The 18,098-nt window shown below is 47.7% G+C and overlaps 1 protein-coding gene across 1 annotated transcript in view; it reads left to right on the top strand.

Annotated features, from left to right (window-relative positions):
* Positions 1–7,336: 7,336 nt before the first annotated feature.
* The window catches only part of LOC140722161 (C-type lectin domain family 9 member A-like), an 89,731-nt gene continuing 78,969 nt past the window's right edge, over positions 7,337–18,098 (top strand). Inside the window, exon 1 of the mRNA XM_073036954.1 lies at positions 7,337–7,518. Within this exon, the coding sequence (XP_072893055.1) occupies positions 7,416–7,518 (103 nt within the window). The 5' untranslated portion in view covers positions 7,337–7,415. The remainder of the gene's footprint in view (positions 7,519–18,098) is intronic.

The following is an 18,098-nucleotide window of genomic DNA, read 5'->3' as shown; positions in this document are numbered from 1 at the left end:
GGACCGCCATATCTCGTATCAAGTTCTCAGTATTCTCAAGCGGGAGGGTGAGCAGCCGGATGTCGCGGTCCATGTAAGGGACCAATGACATGGGAAAGAAGAGTGAGGAGGTCCTGAAAGATGAGTTTAAGGAGTGACGCGCCAAGTTAAAGGACGGGACCTCCAGGATAGCAATCTCAGGATTGTAACCAGTGCCACCTGCAGGTGGGTTTAGAAATAGTAAGATAGTGCAGATCAACACGTGGCTGAAGACATGGTGTAGGAGGGAGAGCTTCAGATTCATAGATAATTGGGCAGTTTTGCAGGGTAGGTGGGACCTGTTCTGGCGGGACGGTTACATCTGAACTGGAGGGGGACAAATATTCTTGCAGTCAGATTTGCTAGACAGGCTCCAGTGGATTCAAACTAGAGGCCAGTGGGGAGGGGAACCAGAGTTTGGGAACAGATGTATTCGAGAAGGAAGAAAAAGAAGATAGCAAAGTTGTTTGCACAGTTAGTGATAAACAGAGAGTAAGAGGTGGAGTATTTTGTAAATACATTTACTTTAATGCTAGGAGCATTGTAAGTAAGGTGGATGAGTTTAGAGCATGGATTGTACCTAGAAATATGATGTTGTCGCTATTAGCCAAACATGGTTGCAGGAGGGTTGTGATTGGCAACTAAATATTCCTGCATTTCGTTGCTTCAGGTGTAATAGAATCATAGGGACAAGAAGGGGAAGTGGTCAGAGAAAATATTACAGTGGTGCTCTGGCAGGATAGATTAGAGGGCTCGTCTACGGAGACTATTTGGTTGGGGTTGGGGATGGGAAAGGTGTAGTAACGTTTGTAGGGGTGTATTATAGAACAACTAATGAGGAGCTAGAATTGCAGGAGCAAATTTCTAAGGAGATAGCAGATATTTATGGTAACAAAGGGCTGTGATTGTGGGAGATTTTAATTTTCCACACATAGAATGGGAAGCCCATTCTGTAAAACAGCTGGATGGTTTGGAGTTTGAAAAATGTGTGCAGAATGATTTCTTGCCGCAATACATAGAGGTACCAACCAGAGGAGGGGCAGTTTTGGATCTGCTGTTAGGGAATGAGTTTGGTCATGTGTCGGAGGTAGGTGTTGGGGAGAACTTCGGGTCCAGTGATCACAATGCCATTAGTTTCAATACAATTTTGTAGAGGGATAGGACTGGAACCAGGGTTGAGATTTTTGATTGCAGAAAGGTTAACTTTGAGGAGATGCGAAAAGATTTAGAAGGAGTGGATTGGGGCAATTTCTTTAATGGGAAGATATAATAGAGAAATAGAAGTCATTTAAAGATGAAATTTTGAGTGTACAGAATCTTTGTGTTCCTGTTTAGTGGAAAGGATAGGTTAACACTTGAGAGAACCGTGGTTTTCAAGGGATATTGGAAACGTGGTTTGGAAAAAAGAGGGAGATCTACAATAAATACAGGCAACAATAAATACAGGAAGCATGGTGCAATAAGGTGCTCCAGGAATATAAAGAATGTAAATAGAATTTTAAAAACAAATTAGAAAAGGTAAAAGAAGATACAAAGTTGCTTTGGCAAGTAAGGTGAAAATAAATCCAAAGGGCTCTTCAGTTACATTAATAGCAAAAGTATAGTGAGGGATAAAAATGGTCCTTAGAGAATCAGTGTGGACAGCTATGTGAGGAGCCAAAAGAGAACAATTTCTTTTCTTCGGTATTCACTAAGGAGAAAGATATTGGTTGTGTAATGTAAAGGGAACAATTCGGGTAATTATAGAAACTATGATAATTAAAGAAGAGGAAGTACCTGCGCTTTTACGAAATATACAAGTGGATAAATCTCCTAAACCTGACAAGATGTTCCCTAGCACCTTGAGGGAGATTAGTGTAGAAATAGCAGGGGCTCTGACAGAAATATTTCAGCTGTCATTAGAAAAGCGGATGATGCCGGAGAATTGGCGTATTGCTCATGTTGTTCCATTGTCTAAAAAGTGATCTGAGAGTAATCCTAACAATTATAGGCCTGTACGTTTGACGTCATGTTGGGTAAATTAATGAAGTGTGTTCTTAGAGATGGTATATATAATTATCTGGGTAGACAGTGTCTGATTAGGAACAGACAACATGGATTTATAGTGGTTGTTGTATATATGGACATCACAAGGATCGGCACGGAAGGCTGGTTAGGGAAGTTCAATCGTTAGGTATTAATATGGGAGTAGTGAAATGGATTCAACAGTGGCTGGATGGGAGATGCTAGAGGGTAGTGGCGGATAATTGTTTGAGGCTGGTGACTAGTCGTGTGTCCCAGGGATCTGTACTGTGCCTCGGGGATCTGTAATTTCATGGTGTGGTAAATTGGAGAGGATACTAAGATAGGTGGCGATGTGCATAACGAAGTACGTTTTCAAAGCTTGCTGAGAGATTTAGGCCAGTTAGAATATTGGGCTAAAAGATGACAGATGGAGTTTAATGCTGATAAGTGTGAAGTTCTACATTTTCGTAGGACTAATCAAAACAGGGCATACATGGTAAATGGTAGGGCATTGAATGGCACTCTGTAGTAGAACAGAGTGATCTAGTAATAATGATGCATAGTTCCCTGAAGGTGGAATCTCATGTGGATAGGGTGGTGAAGAAAGCTTTTGGTATGCTGGCCTTTATAAATCAGAGCACTGAGTATAGGAGTTGGGATGTAATGTTAAAATTGTACAAGGCATTGGCAAGGCCGAATTTGGAGTATTGTGTACAGTTCTGATCACTGAATTATAGGAAAGATGTCAACAAAATAGAGAGAGTGCAGAGGAGATTTACTAGAATGTTACCTGGGTTTCAGCACCTAAGTTACAGGGAAAGATTGAACAAGTTTGCTCTTTATTATACGTAGCGTAGAAGGTTGAGGTGGGACTTGATAGAGTTATTTAAAATTACGAGGGGGATAGATGGAGTTGACGTGGATTGGCTTTTTCCATTGAGAGTAGGGGAGATTCAAACAAGAGGACATGAGTTGAGAGTTAGGAGGGAAAAGTTTAGTGGTAACACGAGGGGGACTTTCTTTACTCAGAGAGTGGTAGCTGTGTGGAACGAGCTTCCAGTAGAAGTGTTAGAGGCAGGTTCGGTATTGTCTTTTAAAGCAAAATTGGATAGGTACATGTACAGGAAAGGACTGGAGTGCTATGGACTGAGTGCAAGTCGGTGGGACTCGGTGAGAGTAAGCGTTCGGCACGGACTAGAAGGGCCGAGATGGCCTGTTTCCGTGCTGTGATTGTTATATGGTTATATTGATAAGGTTGAAAGAGTGCGGAGAAGGTTTACAAGGATGTTGCTAGGTCTTGAGAAACTGAGGGGAGATTTGATAGAGGTGTATAAAATTATGATGGGTATAGATAGAGTGAATGCAAGCAGGCTTTTTCCACTGAGGTCAGGGGAGAGAAAAAACCAGAGGACATGGGTTAAGGGTGAAGGGGGAAAAGTTTAAAGGGATCATCGGGGGGGGGGGGTGGGGGCTTCTTCACGCAGAGAGTGGTGGGATTGTGGAATGAGCTGCCAGATGAATTGGTGAATGCGGGCTCACTTTTAACATTTAAGAAAAACTTGGACGGGTACATGGATGAGAGGGTTATGGAGGGATATGGGCCAGGTGCAGGTCAGTGGGACTAGGCGGAGAAATGGTTCGGCACAGCCAAGAAGCTGAACTTTATAAATTAGATCATTGAATCAGATATAGGAGTGGGATGTAATGATAAAATTGTAAAAGGCTTTGGTAAAGGCCAAATTTGGAGTATTGTGTGCATTTATGGTCACCGAATTATAGGAAAGATGTCAACAAAATAGAGAGAGTGCAGAGGAGATTTACTAGAATGTTACCTGGGTTTCAGCACCTAAGTTACAGGGAAAGATTGAACAAGTTTGCTCTTTATTATACGTAGCGTAGAAGGTTGAGGTGGGACTTGATAGAGTTATTTAAAATTACGAGGGGGATAGATGGAGTTGACGTGGATTGGCTTTTTCCATTGAGAGTAGGGGAGATTCAAACAAGAGGACATGAGTTGAGAGTTAGGAGGGGAAAGTTTAGTGGTAACACGAGGGGGACTTTCTTTACTCAGAGAGTGGTAGCTGTGTGGAACGAGCTTCCAGTAGAAGTGTTAGAGGCAGGTTCGGTATTGTCTTTTAAAGCAAAATTGGATAGGTACATGTACAGGAAAGGACTGGAGTGCTATGGACTGAGTGCAAGTCGGTGGGACTCGGTGAGAGTAAGCGTTCGGCACGGACTAGAAGGGCCGAGATGGCCTGTTTCCGTGCTGTGATTGTTATATGGTTATATTGATAAGGTTGAAAGAGTGCGGAGAAGGTTTACAAGGATGTTGCTAGGACTTGAGAAACTGAGGGGAGATTTGATAGAGGTGTATAAAATTATGATGGGTATAGATAGAGTGAATGCAAGCAGGCTTTTTCCACTGAGGTCAGGGGAGAGAAAAAACCAGAGGACATGGGTTAAGGGTGAAGGGGGAAAAGTTTAAAGGGATCATCGGGGGGGGGGGGGGCTTCTTCACGCAGAGAGTGGTGGGATTGTGGAATGAGCTGCCAGATGAATTGGTGAATGCGGGCTCACTTTTAACATTTAAGAAAAACTTGGACGGGAACATGGATGAGAGGGTTATGGAGGGATATGGGCCAGGTGCAGGTCAGTGGGACTAGGCGGAGAAATGGTTCGGCACAGCCAAGAAGCTGAACTTTATAAATTAGATCATTGAATCAGATATAGGAGTGGGATGTAATGATAAAATTGTAAAAGGCTTTGGTAAAGGCCAAATTTGGAGTATTGTGTGCATTTATGGTCACCGAATTATGGGGAAGTTGTCAACAAAATATAAAGAGTACAGAGGAGATTTACTAGAATGTTACCGGTGTTTCAGCACCTAAGTTACAGGGAAAGGTTGAACAAGTTAGGTTTTTATTCTTTGGAGCGTAGAAGGTTGAGGGGGGACTTGATAGAGGTATTTAAAATTATGTGGGGGATAGATAGAGTTGACGCGGATAGGCTTTTTTTCCATTGAGGGTAGGGGAGATTCAAAGAAGAGAACATGTTGAGAGTTAAGAGGCAAAAGTTTAGGGGGTAACACGAGAGGGAACTTCTTTACCCAGAGAGTTGCGGCTGTGTGGAACGAGCTTCCAGTAGAAGTGATAGAGGCAGGTTCGATATTGTCATTAAAAAAATGGATCGGCATATGGACAGGAAATGAATGGTGGTGACTGGATGTGTGCAGGTCGGTTGGACTGAGAGTAAGCTTTCAGCACGGACTAGAAGGGCCGAGACGGCCTTGTTCCGTGCTGTAATAGGTGTATGTTTATATGGTTAATTGGTAACAGCTGATTGCAGGAAAATATACAGCAGGAATGTCGCAAATGAATCTTTGTGCAAGATACCCGAAAGGTGATCTTGTGTGCGCCTTATTTTTAATAGGATATGCTAACATTACAGAAGGTCCAGAGAGATTCACGGGAATGATTCCGGGAATGAAATGGTTACCGTATCAGGACAGTCTGGCAGCTCTCGGGCTTATTCCCTGACGTTCAGGAGTTTGGGGGGTGGGGGGAATTTATAGAAACGTTAAAAAGCCTGAAGAGATTAAATATTGTAAGTTATTTCCAATGGTAGGATAGTCTAAGGCAAGAGGACACAAATTCAGGATTTAAGGATGTCCATTTAGAACGGAGATGCAGAGAAATTACTTTAGTCAGACGGTGGTAAATCTGTGGAAATTGTTGCCACGTGCGGCTGTGGAGGCCAAGTCATTTGGGGCATTTAATGCACAGAGAGATGGGTTCTTGATTAGCCAGGGAATCAAAGGGTATGGGACGAAGGCATGGGAGTGGGGATGACTGGCAGAATTGGATCAGCCCATGATTGCACGAGTGAGTAGACCCGATGGCCCGAATGGCCTACTTCTGCCACTTTATCTTATGGTCTCATGGTCTTGTGGTCTCGCCACAGCTGCGCATGAACAGGAGCCGAAAGTGAAGATCGGAAATAGACCGTACCGTCTGATCTGCCTACTCTGCCTAGTTACGTCCGCCCTCATCGTGATCGTGGTCGGATTCTCGATCCATGGTGAGTGGAACGGGCTCCGGGTGGAGTCAGAACATAAGTAAAGAGAGTGGAATGTATTGTTATTGTAAAACACCACAGTGACGCCGACACGCCGCTTACCGTAACACCGTTTAAAACCCATCACCACAACACGGACACACCCCTAACCGTGATAGAAACACGGCCTTTACCGTAACACAATCAAGACTCGTCCTGACACAGTCACGCCATTCACCATAACATCAACAATGTTGTCACGGTCACGACCTTCAACGAGACGCAGGTACACTCCTAACCGCGACACTGACACAACTATCGCCGTGACACACACGTGGCAGTCACACTGACCGCAAAGCACTACTCACTGTGAAATCGACATGCCCCTGACCGTGTCACTGATAAACTCCTCAAGGCGACACCGAAACACACATCACAGTGACACCGACACTCTCTTCACCGTGACACTGAGGTACCGTACACCGTGACACCTTCACGCTCCTCAAAGTGATCCTCTCCACACCACATCGTGACAAAGACTCACACGTCACTGTAACACCCCTTACCGAGACAGTATCACCCCATAACACCGATGTACCGCTCACTGAGACAATTACCCACCCCTCACCCTGACACAGGCAAACACCTGAACGTGATACAGACACCTAAATTATCAATTACACCAACATAGTTCTCTCCGTGACACCGACGCAAACCTCATCGTGAACTCTCACACACACCGTGGCCATGATATTTCTCTGACCGTGACAGAGACATGTCCCGCTCCATGAGTTCAGCACACCCCACACCATGACACAGATTCTCCTCATACCGTGACACCACAACGCCCATCAGATTGACATTTTCCTCGCCTTGACATCGAGATACACTTTATTGTGATCCGGTACACCTCTGGCCAGGACACGTAAACTGCCACAATGTGGCACAGACAAGCTCCTCAGTAACTCGAGCATGCACCGCACGATACTGCCGCAGACCCCCATGGTAAAAACAAAACATTCACCAGGACATTGATATACCCCTTAGCGTGACGCAAACACACCCCTCACCGTGGCGCCGAAGCCTCTCACTGTGCATGAGGCACATCCTTCACTGTGACACCCTTCACCGTGGCACTGACACAAAACTCTCTGTGACACGTTCGGCTGCGTGACGCTGACTAACGTGTCACTGCAAACACTAAACTTCCCTCACCATCTCTCTCAGTGTCACAGATTCGTCAGTCTAAGATCATCTCCGACCGAAGTTACAATGAGTTAAACTCAGACCTTCAATCCAAGCTTTCTGCTCTCAACTCTAATCTGTCCGATCTTAACCGAATGCACAGCGATCTCCGTCACCAGTTCACTGAGATGGAAACGAAGTACAGATCTGTCAATCAAGCCAAGGTTCAAATTTGTGAATTGTTGACCAGCAGAAGAGGTGAGACATCATTCCCCTCTTTCACACGCTCTTCATCACAGGACAGGCATGGAGAGAGGAAGCGTCACTCTGTGCTTGACATCGGGAGTGTGTGAAGAGATGGTATGGAGGGTGATTCACTCTGTGTTTGACCCGGCGGGTGTGTGATGGGACGGGTTGGATGGAGATTCACTCTGTGTCTGACCCCGGGAGTGTGTGATGTGACAGTGTGGAGGGAGATTCACTCTGTGTCTGACCCCGGGAGTGTGTGATGTGACGGTGTGGAGGGAGATTCACTCTGTCTCTGACCCCGGGAGTGTGAGGCTATGGGCGGAAATTTGCTTTGTGTGAGAACAGAGAGGGGTGTGATGGGATGGTGTGGAGAGCTTCACTCAGGATGTGTGTGATGGGACGTAACGAGGGAGTGAGGGAGTTAGACTCGTGAGTGTGTGATGCGATCGTGTGGAGCCAGCTTCCCTCTGTGTCTGACACTTCGCTCTGTGGTGTGTTGAGAAGCTGTAGAGGGCGAATCACTCTGGCATTTGGAGTTCGGCCTGAGGGAGTTTCCTTGCGTGTCTGACCGCTGGAGTGTGTCATGGTGCCTTGGAGAGAGAGATTCACACTGGGTCTGACCAAGGGTGTGTGTGTGATTGGACGTTGCTAAGTGAAATAAATACTGTCCTCCGACCCAGGGATTGTGTGATAACACGGTGAGGAAGGAGTAACATCCTGAATCTATCCCCGTGAGTTCGTGATGGGACGCTGTGGAGTTAGATTCACTCTGTGTCTGTCCCGGGGAGTGTGTGATGGGACGGTGTGGAGGGAATTTCACTCTCTGTCTGACCCCGGGAGTGTGTGATGGGACGGTGTGGAGGGAGATTCACTCTGTGTCTGACCCAGGGAGTGTGTGATGGGATGGTGTGGAGGGAGATTTACTCTGTGTCTGACCCCGGGATTGTGTGATGGGATGGTGTGGAGGGAGCTTCACTCTGTGTCTGACCCCGGAAGTGTGTGATGGGATGGTGTGGAGGGAGATTCACATTTTTTCCGACCCCAGGAAAGTGTAATGGGACGGTGTCAGTTTTATCCGGCCATGGAGGTTAGTGATGGGACGGTTTAGAGGGAGGTTACCTCCGTGCCTGATCTTAGTGCAATATATATAACATACAACAATTACAGCAGGGAAACTGGCCATCTCGGCCCATCTAGTCGGTGCCGAAAGCTTACTCTCACCTAGTCCCGCCTTCCTGCAGTCCGCTCATAACCCCCCAGTCTTTCCTGCCTATATACATACACATACCGATTTTTTTTAACTGATAAAATCTAACCTGCCTCTACCACTTCTATTGGAAGCACGATCCACACAACCACCACCCTCGAAGTAAAGAAATTCCCTCTCGTGATGTCCCTAAACTTTTGCCCCTTGACAGACAACTCATGTTCTTTTGTTTGAATCTCCCATACTCTCAGTGGAAAAACCCTATCCACGTCAACTCTATCTATCCACTTCATAATTTTAAATACCTCTATCATGTCCCCCCTCAACCTTCTGCGCTCCAAAGAATAAAGTACTAACATGTTCAGACTTTCCCTGTAACTTAGCTGCTGAAACCCAGGTAACATTCTAGTAAACCTTCACTGCACTCTCTCTATTTTGTCGACATCTTTCCTATAATTAGGTGACCAGGACTGTACACATTACCTCCAATTTGACCACACCAATGCCTTCTACAATTTTGACATTTCATCCTAACACCTATACTCATTGATCTGATTTATAAAGGCCAGCATACCAAAAGCTTTCTTCACCACTCCATCCACATGAGATTCCACCTTCAGGGAACTATGCAGCATTTACCTAGATCTCTCCTTTCGGCTGCATTCCTCAATGCCCTACCATTTACAATTTATGTCCTATTTTCATTATACATTCCAAGATTTAGCACCTCACACTTATTAGCATTTACAGTACATGTGAATGGAAGGTGTGAAGGGAGCTTCATTCTGTGTGTGACTCCGGGAGTATGTGATGGGATGGTGCGGATAGGGATTCACTATATCTCTGTCTCAGAGAGTGCGTAATGGGACAGTGTGGACTGTGCTTCACACTGCATCTGACCCCGGGAGTGTGTGATGGGACGGTGTGGAGGGAGCTTCAATCTGTGTCTGACCCCGGGAGAGTGTGATGGGACGGTATGGAGGGAGATTCACTCTGTGTCTGATCCCGGGAGAGTGTGATGGGACGGTATGGAGGGAGATTCACTCTGTGTCTGACCCTAGGGGTGTGTGATGGGACGGTGTGGAAGGAGCTTCACTCTGTGTCTGATCCCGGGAGTCTGTGATGGGACGGTGTGGGAGGAGCTTTACACTCTGTCTGACTGCAGGAATGTGTGTCAGGATGGTGTGAAAGCAGCGCCATCTGCCCTCCGAAACCGGGATGACAGGCTCTGGACGGAGATTGATTTTTTTCCTGATCCCAGCTAGTGCAATGGGAGGTCTGGAGGTAGATTCACTGTTCCTTTGTTCCTGATTTGCAGAGCAAAAGTGTCCTCAGAACTGGATCGAAAATGACGTTCGGTGCTATTTTATATCCACCTTGGAGAAATCTTATGATGGGGCGAGGGATCATTGTTCAAACATTGATGCAAGGCTCCTCGAAATAAATTCAAAACAGGAAAAGGTGAGAAGAAGAACAAGAAACTCCCGGGCTCTAATATAGATTCAATCATTCCACACCGTTCCATCACACACTCCCGGGGACAGACACAGAGTGAAATTCCCTCCACACTGTTCCATCACACACTCCCGGGGACAGACGCAGTGTGCATCTCCCTTCACACCGTCCCATCACACACTCCTGAGGTCAGACACCGAGTAATACTCTTTCCACACCGTCCCATCACGCACTCCCGGGGTCAGACACAGAGTAGATCTCCCTCCACACTGTCCCATCACACACTCCCGGGGTCAGACACAGAGAAAAACTCCCTCCACACCGTCCCATCGCACACTCCTGAGGTCAGACACAGAGTAAAACTCTTTCCACACCGTCCCATCACACACTCCCGGGGTCAGACACAGAGTAAATCTCCCTCCACACTGTCCCATCACACACTCCCGGGGTCAGACACAGAGAAAAACTCCCTCCACACCGTCCCATCGCACACTCCTGAGGTCAGACACCGAGTAAAACTCTTTCCACACCGTCCCATCACACACTCCCGGGGACAGACACAGAGTGAATCTCCCTCCACACCGTCCCATCACACACTCCCGGGGACAGACACAGAGTGAATCTCCCTCCACACCGTCCCATCACACACTCCCGGGGACAGACACAGAGTGAATCTCCCTCCACACCGTCCCATCACACACTCCTGAGGTCAGACACCGAGTAAAACTCTTTCCACACCGTCCCATCACACACTCCCGGGGACAGACACAGAGTGAATCTCCCTCCACACCGTCCCATCACACACTCCCGGGGACAGACACAGAGTGAATCTCCCTCCACACCGTCCCATCACACACTCCCGGGGACAGACACAGAGTGAATCTCCCTCCCCACCGTCCCATCACACACTCCCGGGGTCAGACACAAAGTGAATCTCCCTCCACACCGTCCCATCACACACTCCCGGGGATAGACACAGCGTAAAACTCCCTCCACACCGTTCCATCACACACTCCCGGGGTCAGACACAAAGTAAATCTCCCTCCACACTGTCCCATCACACACTCCAGGGGTCAGACACAGAGTAAAACTCCCTCCACACCATCCCATCACACACTCCCGGGATCAGACACTGAGTAAAACTCCCTCCACACCGTCCCATCACACACTCCCGGGATCAGCCACTGAGTAAAACACCCTCCACACCGTTCCATCGCACACTCCCGGGGTCAGACACTGAGTAAATCTTCCTCCACACTGTCCCATCACACACTCCCGGGGTCAGACACTGAGTAAATCTTCCTCCACACTGTCCCATCACACACTCCCGGGGACAGACACAGAGGGAAACTCCATCCACACCGTTCCATCACACACTCCCGGGGACAGACACAGAGTAAAACTCCCTCCACATCGTTCCATCACATACTCCCGGGGACAGACGCAGTGCGCATCTCCCTCCACACCGTCCCATCACACAGTCCTGGGGTCAGAAACCGAGTAAAACCCCCTCCACACAGTCCCATCACACACTCCCGGGGTCAGTCACAAGTAAACCTCCCTCCACACTGTCCCATCACACACTCCTGGGGTCAGACACAGAGAGAATCTCCCTCCACACCGGCGCATCACACACTCCTGGGATCACACATGGGGTGATACCATCTGCGTCCCTTCTCTTCACATTTTCCCCGAAGTCAGGGATGGAAAGAGGCTGTATGTAACCATCAGGTTCGATCAGCATGCGTTTGTTTGGGAGTCACGATGGGGTGGTTGGAGTGGGGGTGGAGTGCGATAGTGCCTCTGACCCGGACAATCTGAGGGATCGCGTTTGTATTGATGTGCTGCCCGGGTACAAGTCAATCCCACGACAATGCATCATTTGCAATGAAACGATTGGGCTTTATGATTCTTCATTTGACTATTGAGTTAGTATAGCAAAGAAATAGAAAAAGGTCCCATTTTAACGGAACATGCTGACGAGTTCGTTGTTGCTCCCTGTCTAATCCGCTCCTCGGAGCTCACTGTTTTCCTGTCGTCCGTTCTCCATCGATTTCCCCCGGGCGTGGTCGACTGCCGACCCCATTCCAAGTCCGCTCAGACCAGCAGTCTACGATTACCCCGATCTGGCATCGTCTCTCTCCATCTTCTGCCGAACAAAAGCCCGCGAGTCCCTCGCTCTCGGTCTCAGAGGAAAGAGAACCCCTCCCATCATGGGACGCCACACATCCCAAAGCCCCCATTATCTCTCGTCATAACACAAACACACTGCTGCTACAGAGAAACCATTACATTAGCAGTGAAACATTTCCCAGGGCGTTCAATTCATATTAATAGAATGGATTTAATTTCACAGGAATTTGTTTCCATATCTATCGGCTATGCATACAGAACTTACTGGATTGGAAAATGCAGAGACGGGTGAGGTTTGCACTGTTACAGGTCGGTGGTGTCGGAGTGACACGAGGCCGTGAGGAGAGATTCGGGCAGTGGGATTAGTTCGGAGTCTGACACGAGGGCTTGGGGCAGTGAGATAGGTTTAGTGACTGACAGAGGGCGGTGGGGATTAGTTTGTTGACTGATGCGGGGTTGTCATGAGAGGGTGGGGAAGTGGGATTAATTTGGGAACTGACTCTGTATTGTAGAGGAGAGCGGCAAAGGGCTTGGGGCTGTGGGAAGAGCGCGGTATCATGGGATTAGTTTAGAGGCTGACAAGGGACTGTGGGGAGAACACAGATTAGTGGGATTAGTTTGGCGACTGTCTCCAGTGGTCTGTTGGATCTGTTTTGACTCTGTTGACATTGTCTAACTCTCTTTGATAGGAATGTGGTCTCTTATCTTTTGTACAAGATGTACTATGGATCGCCCAGCTGCAGTAAGTGCGGCTCTTACAGTCGGAGTTACAGTTGCAACAGTAAATACAGATTCATCTGCGAGAAGTCTGCACATTTATACCCGGATATTCCAGAAGAGATTCAATTTCTCTGTCAACAGTCGGTCGGGCCGAATACAATAAACTGATTACACCCCACTTCTCTCCAATCAATCTACCCCTCTCTCAAACCCGCATCCTTGCATCCCCTCCCACCCTCCCTTCCCCTCCCTCCTACCCTAGATTCCTCCTCTGCTAGATTCTCTCCCCCAATACTCTCCGTCTCCACACCTCGACCACTCTTCTCCATTCCAGGCCCCAAACTCCCCCGATCCCCCCTTTTACTCTCACTTTCTACTCCTCTTCTCTTCCTCCCCTTCTCGGCATTTCATTCCGCTTCTCCCAATTTCTCTTCCCTTCACCCCGACTCCATTATCAGCCTCTCCGCTCTCCGTTCTCTTTACACACTCTCACCTCAATTCTGTGCAGTCTGGCTCACAATTCCCCAACCCAAGGGAAAAAGACTGCGTTCGTTCACACTATCAGTGCCACTGATGGCTTCATACCCACGCTCCAAGGAACTAAGAGCCTTCTCTCCGTATCTCAGGACCTCGATACACGGCAACATCCTCGTAAATCTCCCTCTGTACTCTTCCCAGCTCAGTGGCATCTTTCCTACAGGAGGGCGAACAGAACATAACACCGACCTCCAAGTGCGGCCTCACTGAGGTCGTGTACAACTCGAACCCGACCTCAGCACGGAACAAAGATGTACAATTAACGCAAATTGGGAAAACTAATAAATACTGCAAAAAATGTGAATGCCCAGAGAGTGTTTAAGTGTTCACGGAGTGTTCTCAAACTGATGGCGGAGTGGAAGCAACTGTTTGTAAATTGTTGAGTTCTCAGGCGCCTGTACCCCCTCCCCGATGGTACAGATGAGCACAGGGCATTTCCCGGCTTGAGGGGGTCCTCGCTGATGGATGTGGTCTTCCCGAGACATTCCTTCTTGAACATGTCCTCGATGGAGCGGAGGGTTGTGCCCGTGATGGGATTGGCTGAGCGTTGAACCCGCTGCAGCCTCTGGCGACCCTCTGCGTTGCAGCCTCCACACCAGGCGGCGATGTGACAAGTCAGAACGCTCTCCACAGTACATCCCGAGAAATTTGCGAGTCTTCGATGACAGACCACACTCCCACAAACTCCTAACGTCTGTAACGAGAGAGATAGGGGTGATGCTGAAGGCAAATTACAAACAAGAAACTAGAAATGGATCTCCTACGGTTGAGCACCGAGTGCTCGGCGCGAGGCCTTCACCAACAGACATTCCATGAAGGAATGCTAACAGGCAATAATTGTCAGTTTATGCCCTAAGCGGAAGGTGACAGTTAACCACATTCTGGGGAATGGGAGTGACGAAACCTTGATGCCTGCCGCTGTTCAGTCGGGAACGTGGCACCCTCTTCGTGTTTTAATGAATGTGTTATCTGTACCCAGATGGATTCAACATTCTGCTCCGTAGAATTTATATCGGCTCTTACTATCGCCCTGATCCCATCCTTAATTAAGAGCGCTACCACCTCCTTGAACATCCTGCTTATCTGTCGATATTCCCTGATATCCTTGGATATCGAATTCCCAATCCTCTCCACCCTGAAACCACGTCTCTATAATGGCCACTGCATCATTCCCAGTTGCACTGATTTGTGCCACACGTTCATCGATCTTATTTGAGGCAGTATAGACATTCAGATAAAGGGCTTTTACACTCATTCTGCTTTTTAGAATCATGTCACCTTTCTCTTTTCACACTTGAATTTTCTTCGCTTCACTTCACTCCACTCTTACACAATATTCGAGACAACAGGAACGCTGGAGTGCTGGCGTTTGCTGAGGGGAGAGTGGGAGATGGAGAGACTTGATCCCGTCCTTTCAATATTCGATAATTTTCTATGAGATCCCCATGCAATCTTCTAAATTGCGGTAGGTGCAGGCCCAAAGCTCCCAGACCCTCCTCATATGTTAACTCCTTCATTCCCGGATTCGTCCTCGTCAACGTTCTGTGGAGTCGCTCTAAATACAACACATCCTTTATGTTGCCCAGATCTGCTGACAGATTCCATTTGAATTTAATACCGAAGAGGGTGAGATTCTCGAGTCCCTATGAGATAGCTTTTTGGAGCAGCTCGTTGTTTGAGGCCACAAGGGTGTCAGCTATTCCGGATTGCGTGCTGTGCAATGAGCCAGATTTTGTTAGCGAGCTTAAGGTAAAAGTCGCCTCAGAAGAGTGATCATAGTATGGTCGAATTCACCCCGAATTTGAGAAGCAGAAGCTAAAATTAGAGAACCTGCAAAGGAGGATCGTGAAAATGAATCGAGGTATTAATAGTTTGTCATGTGAAGAGCTTTTGATGGCTCAGGGTCTGTATCCACTGGAATTCAGAAGAGGTTACATTGCCTCTCCCGCCATCTGAAATATCCTATGCACATTCTCTCTAAAAAGTCCTTTAGCTTTCGGTAAGTTCCAACGCAGTCACCCTTTATTCTTCTGTATTCCGGTGAGTGCCGACCTAGAGGCAGAAAACGCTCCTCATCTGACAGCACTTTCAATCCCGGAATCACTCTCATGACCCCCCTTTGAACCCTCTGCAACGTAAGTGCATTCTTCATTACATTAGCGGCCCCAAGTCACTCACAACATTCCAAATGAGTCTTCATCAGTGCCCTATAAAGCCTTAAGATTGTATTCTTTCTTTAATAGTCCTTTCGCTATGAATGCAAACATCCCGCTCTCCTTCCTCAGCTTGCAGGTTAACCCTTACCAGGATTCCCAATGTCCTTTGCAACATTTCTTTTAACATTCTCTCCATTTAGAAAACAGACGAGGCTTTTACCAAAGCGTATGACTGTACACTGCCCCACACTGTTTTCCACCTGTCTCTTGTTTGCCCATTCTCCTAATCTGTCTGAGTCCTTCTACAGCCTCTGTGTTTCCTCAACACTACCTGTAGATCGGTAACGTTACGACTGATCAGCGCTGACTCTGGTTTCCCAATCCGGACGTCAGTTCACTGGTTGCGAATGGACGTAGGCTGAACCCGTAGTTGGAGCCTGTTGACTGCAACAGAGGAAATGGTTGAGCTAAACGCTAAGATGTTGTCGATATAACGTAGCCTGACGCAGCTGTTGCTCTTGCTCAGATGGCCCAAGACCAAGCGGAGAGCAAGTCACATTGTACCCGCTGCAGACCAATTGTGCAGAAAGACAAATTGCAGCGGGTCAATGACCCGTTTCACTCCTCCGTTACCCCCCGGATACAGATCCCTCGGTTAACAACCTCTCCACAGTTCTGTGTGGATAAGCCCGCCAAGTTGTTCCAAGTCATTTCCTGCCGTGTGTGCAATTTCACCACCCCGCCCTGCCTAGACCTCGCCTCCCCTTCCTTCCTCTTCCCTCCACAACACAGCGGCTCTCAGACAACCAGACACACAGTCTCAGAGACAGACGCACAGTTCAGGACTACCGGAATGGTGAAAGGTAGGGAGGTCTTGGGGAAGTAGGGAATGGTGAAGAGGAGAGGAGTACCGGGAGACGCGCGAGGGTGGAATTGAGGGAGACGACAAAAGGAAAAGGGTAGTGGAGGGCTGGCGTGTCAGGGGAGTAGGGAGAACGAAAAGTTGAGATGGGAGAGAAGTGGGAGTGTGGGAGGCCGCGTAGGGAATCATCCGATAAAGGATGGATGGAGATGGGGTGAATGGAAGTCAGGGTGGGTAATGGGGAAATGTTAATGCTGAATAATGCACATCAGGTCACACACCACACACAAACATCCCAGACGGAATTCGACACTACAGGAACAGCGGAGTGCAGGAACAGAGAATGTTGAGGGGAGAGTGGGTGATGGAGGTTTTGGGCTCTGTTTCTGTTTCGAGTAGCGTCTGATGCGGTAGTGCGGGTGGAAGGGGGAAGCAGAGTACATCTGAACGGGGAGTGTGGAGGCAGCTACAATCTAAGTCTGACCCATGGTTGTGTGATGAGACGGTGTGGAGGGAGCTTTACTCTGTGTCTGACACTTGGAGTGTGCGATAGGACAGTGTGATGGAAGCTTCACTCTTTGTCTGGCTCCGAAAAAGGAGTGATGTATCGTGTTCGGGGAGCGTCACTCAGTGTCTGATTCCCGGAGTGTGTGATGGGATGATATGGAGGGAGCTTGTCTCTCAGACCGACTGACGGAGTCATAGACTCATATACCTTTGGCACTGGAACGGACTCCAATCAGAGATCGGGAGCGGGAAAATGTGAGCATAAACAGCAGCGCCTTGTGTTTGTTTCAACAACAGCCAAACGGGGAGAGAGTGATAGGGAAGACATATAGAAAAGTGTTTACACCCAATATGTAGGATACACGAAGCTGGGTGACAGAGAGGAAAGTGAAAGGGGTTAAATAGCCAGATCCAGTGCAAAGACCCTTTGTGGCCAACCTGCTCAATAAGGGAAACAAAAAAGAGGTACTGTGGACGAGAACAGGATTTTTCGGTGGTATGCGGACTTGATAAGCACAAGTATATAGATAAGAAGAGGGAGCCGGTTCTACAAATTTATGTATGTGCAGGTGAGGCTAAAGTTATAAAGAACATTCAGTAAAAGAATAGGCTAAAGAGTTGGGCTTGGAGCGAGGTCTTGAGATTTGTGTATCACTGGGCTCTCTTCCACGGAAGGTGCGACCTCTACAGACGAGACGGTTTCATTTCATTTCAATTCAATTCAGTGCAAGTTTCATTGTAATTCAATCACACAGGAATGCAATGTATACAGCCAGGACCAATCTGCAACACTCAACACCAACAGTCACACAGGGCACAAAGCACACATAATATGTATCAAATAGAAAGATAGAAAGCATATTTAGGATATCTGTAAAATACACGTATGCATTACGTGCACACAAACACAGACACACACACACACACACACACACACACACACACACACACACACACACACACACACACACACACACACACACACACACACACACACACACAAACACACACA

This window comes from Hemitrygon akajei, unplaced genomic scaffold, assembly GCF_048418815.1.
Source record: "Hemitrygon akajei unplaced genomic scaffold, sHemAka1.3 Scf000071, whole genome shotgun sequence".
In the NCBI taxonomy this organism is placed as follows: Eukaryota; Metazoa; Chordata; class Chondrichthyes; order Myliobatiformes; family Dasyatidae; genus Hemitrygon; species Hemitrygon akajei.
The sequence above is the reverse complement of the archived record's forward strand: the minus strand, read 5'-3'. Positions and strand labels throughout refer to the sequence as shown.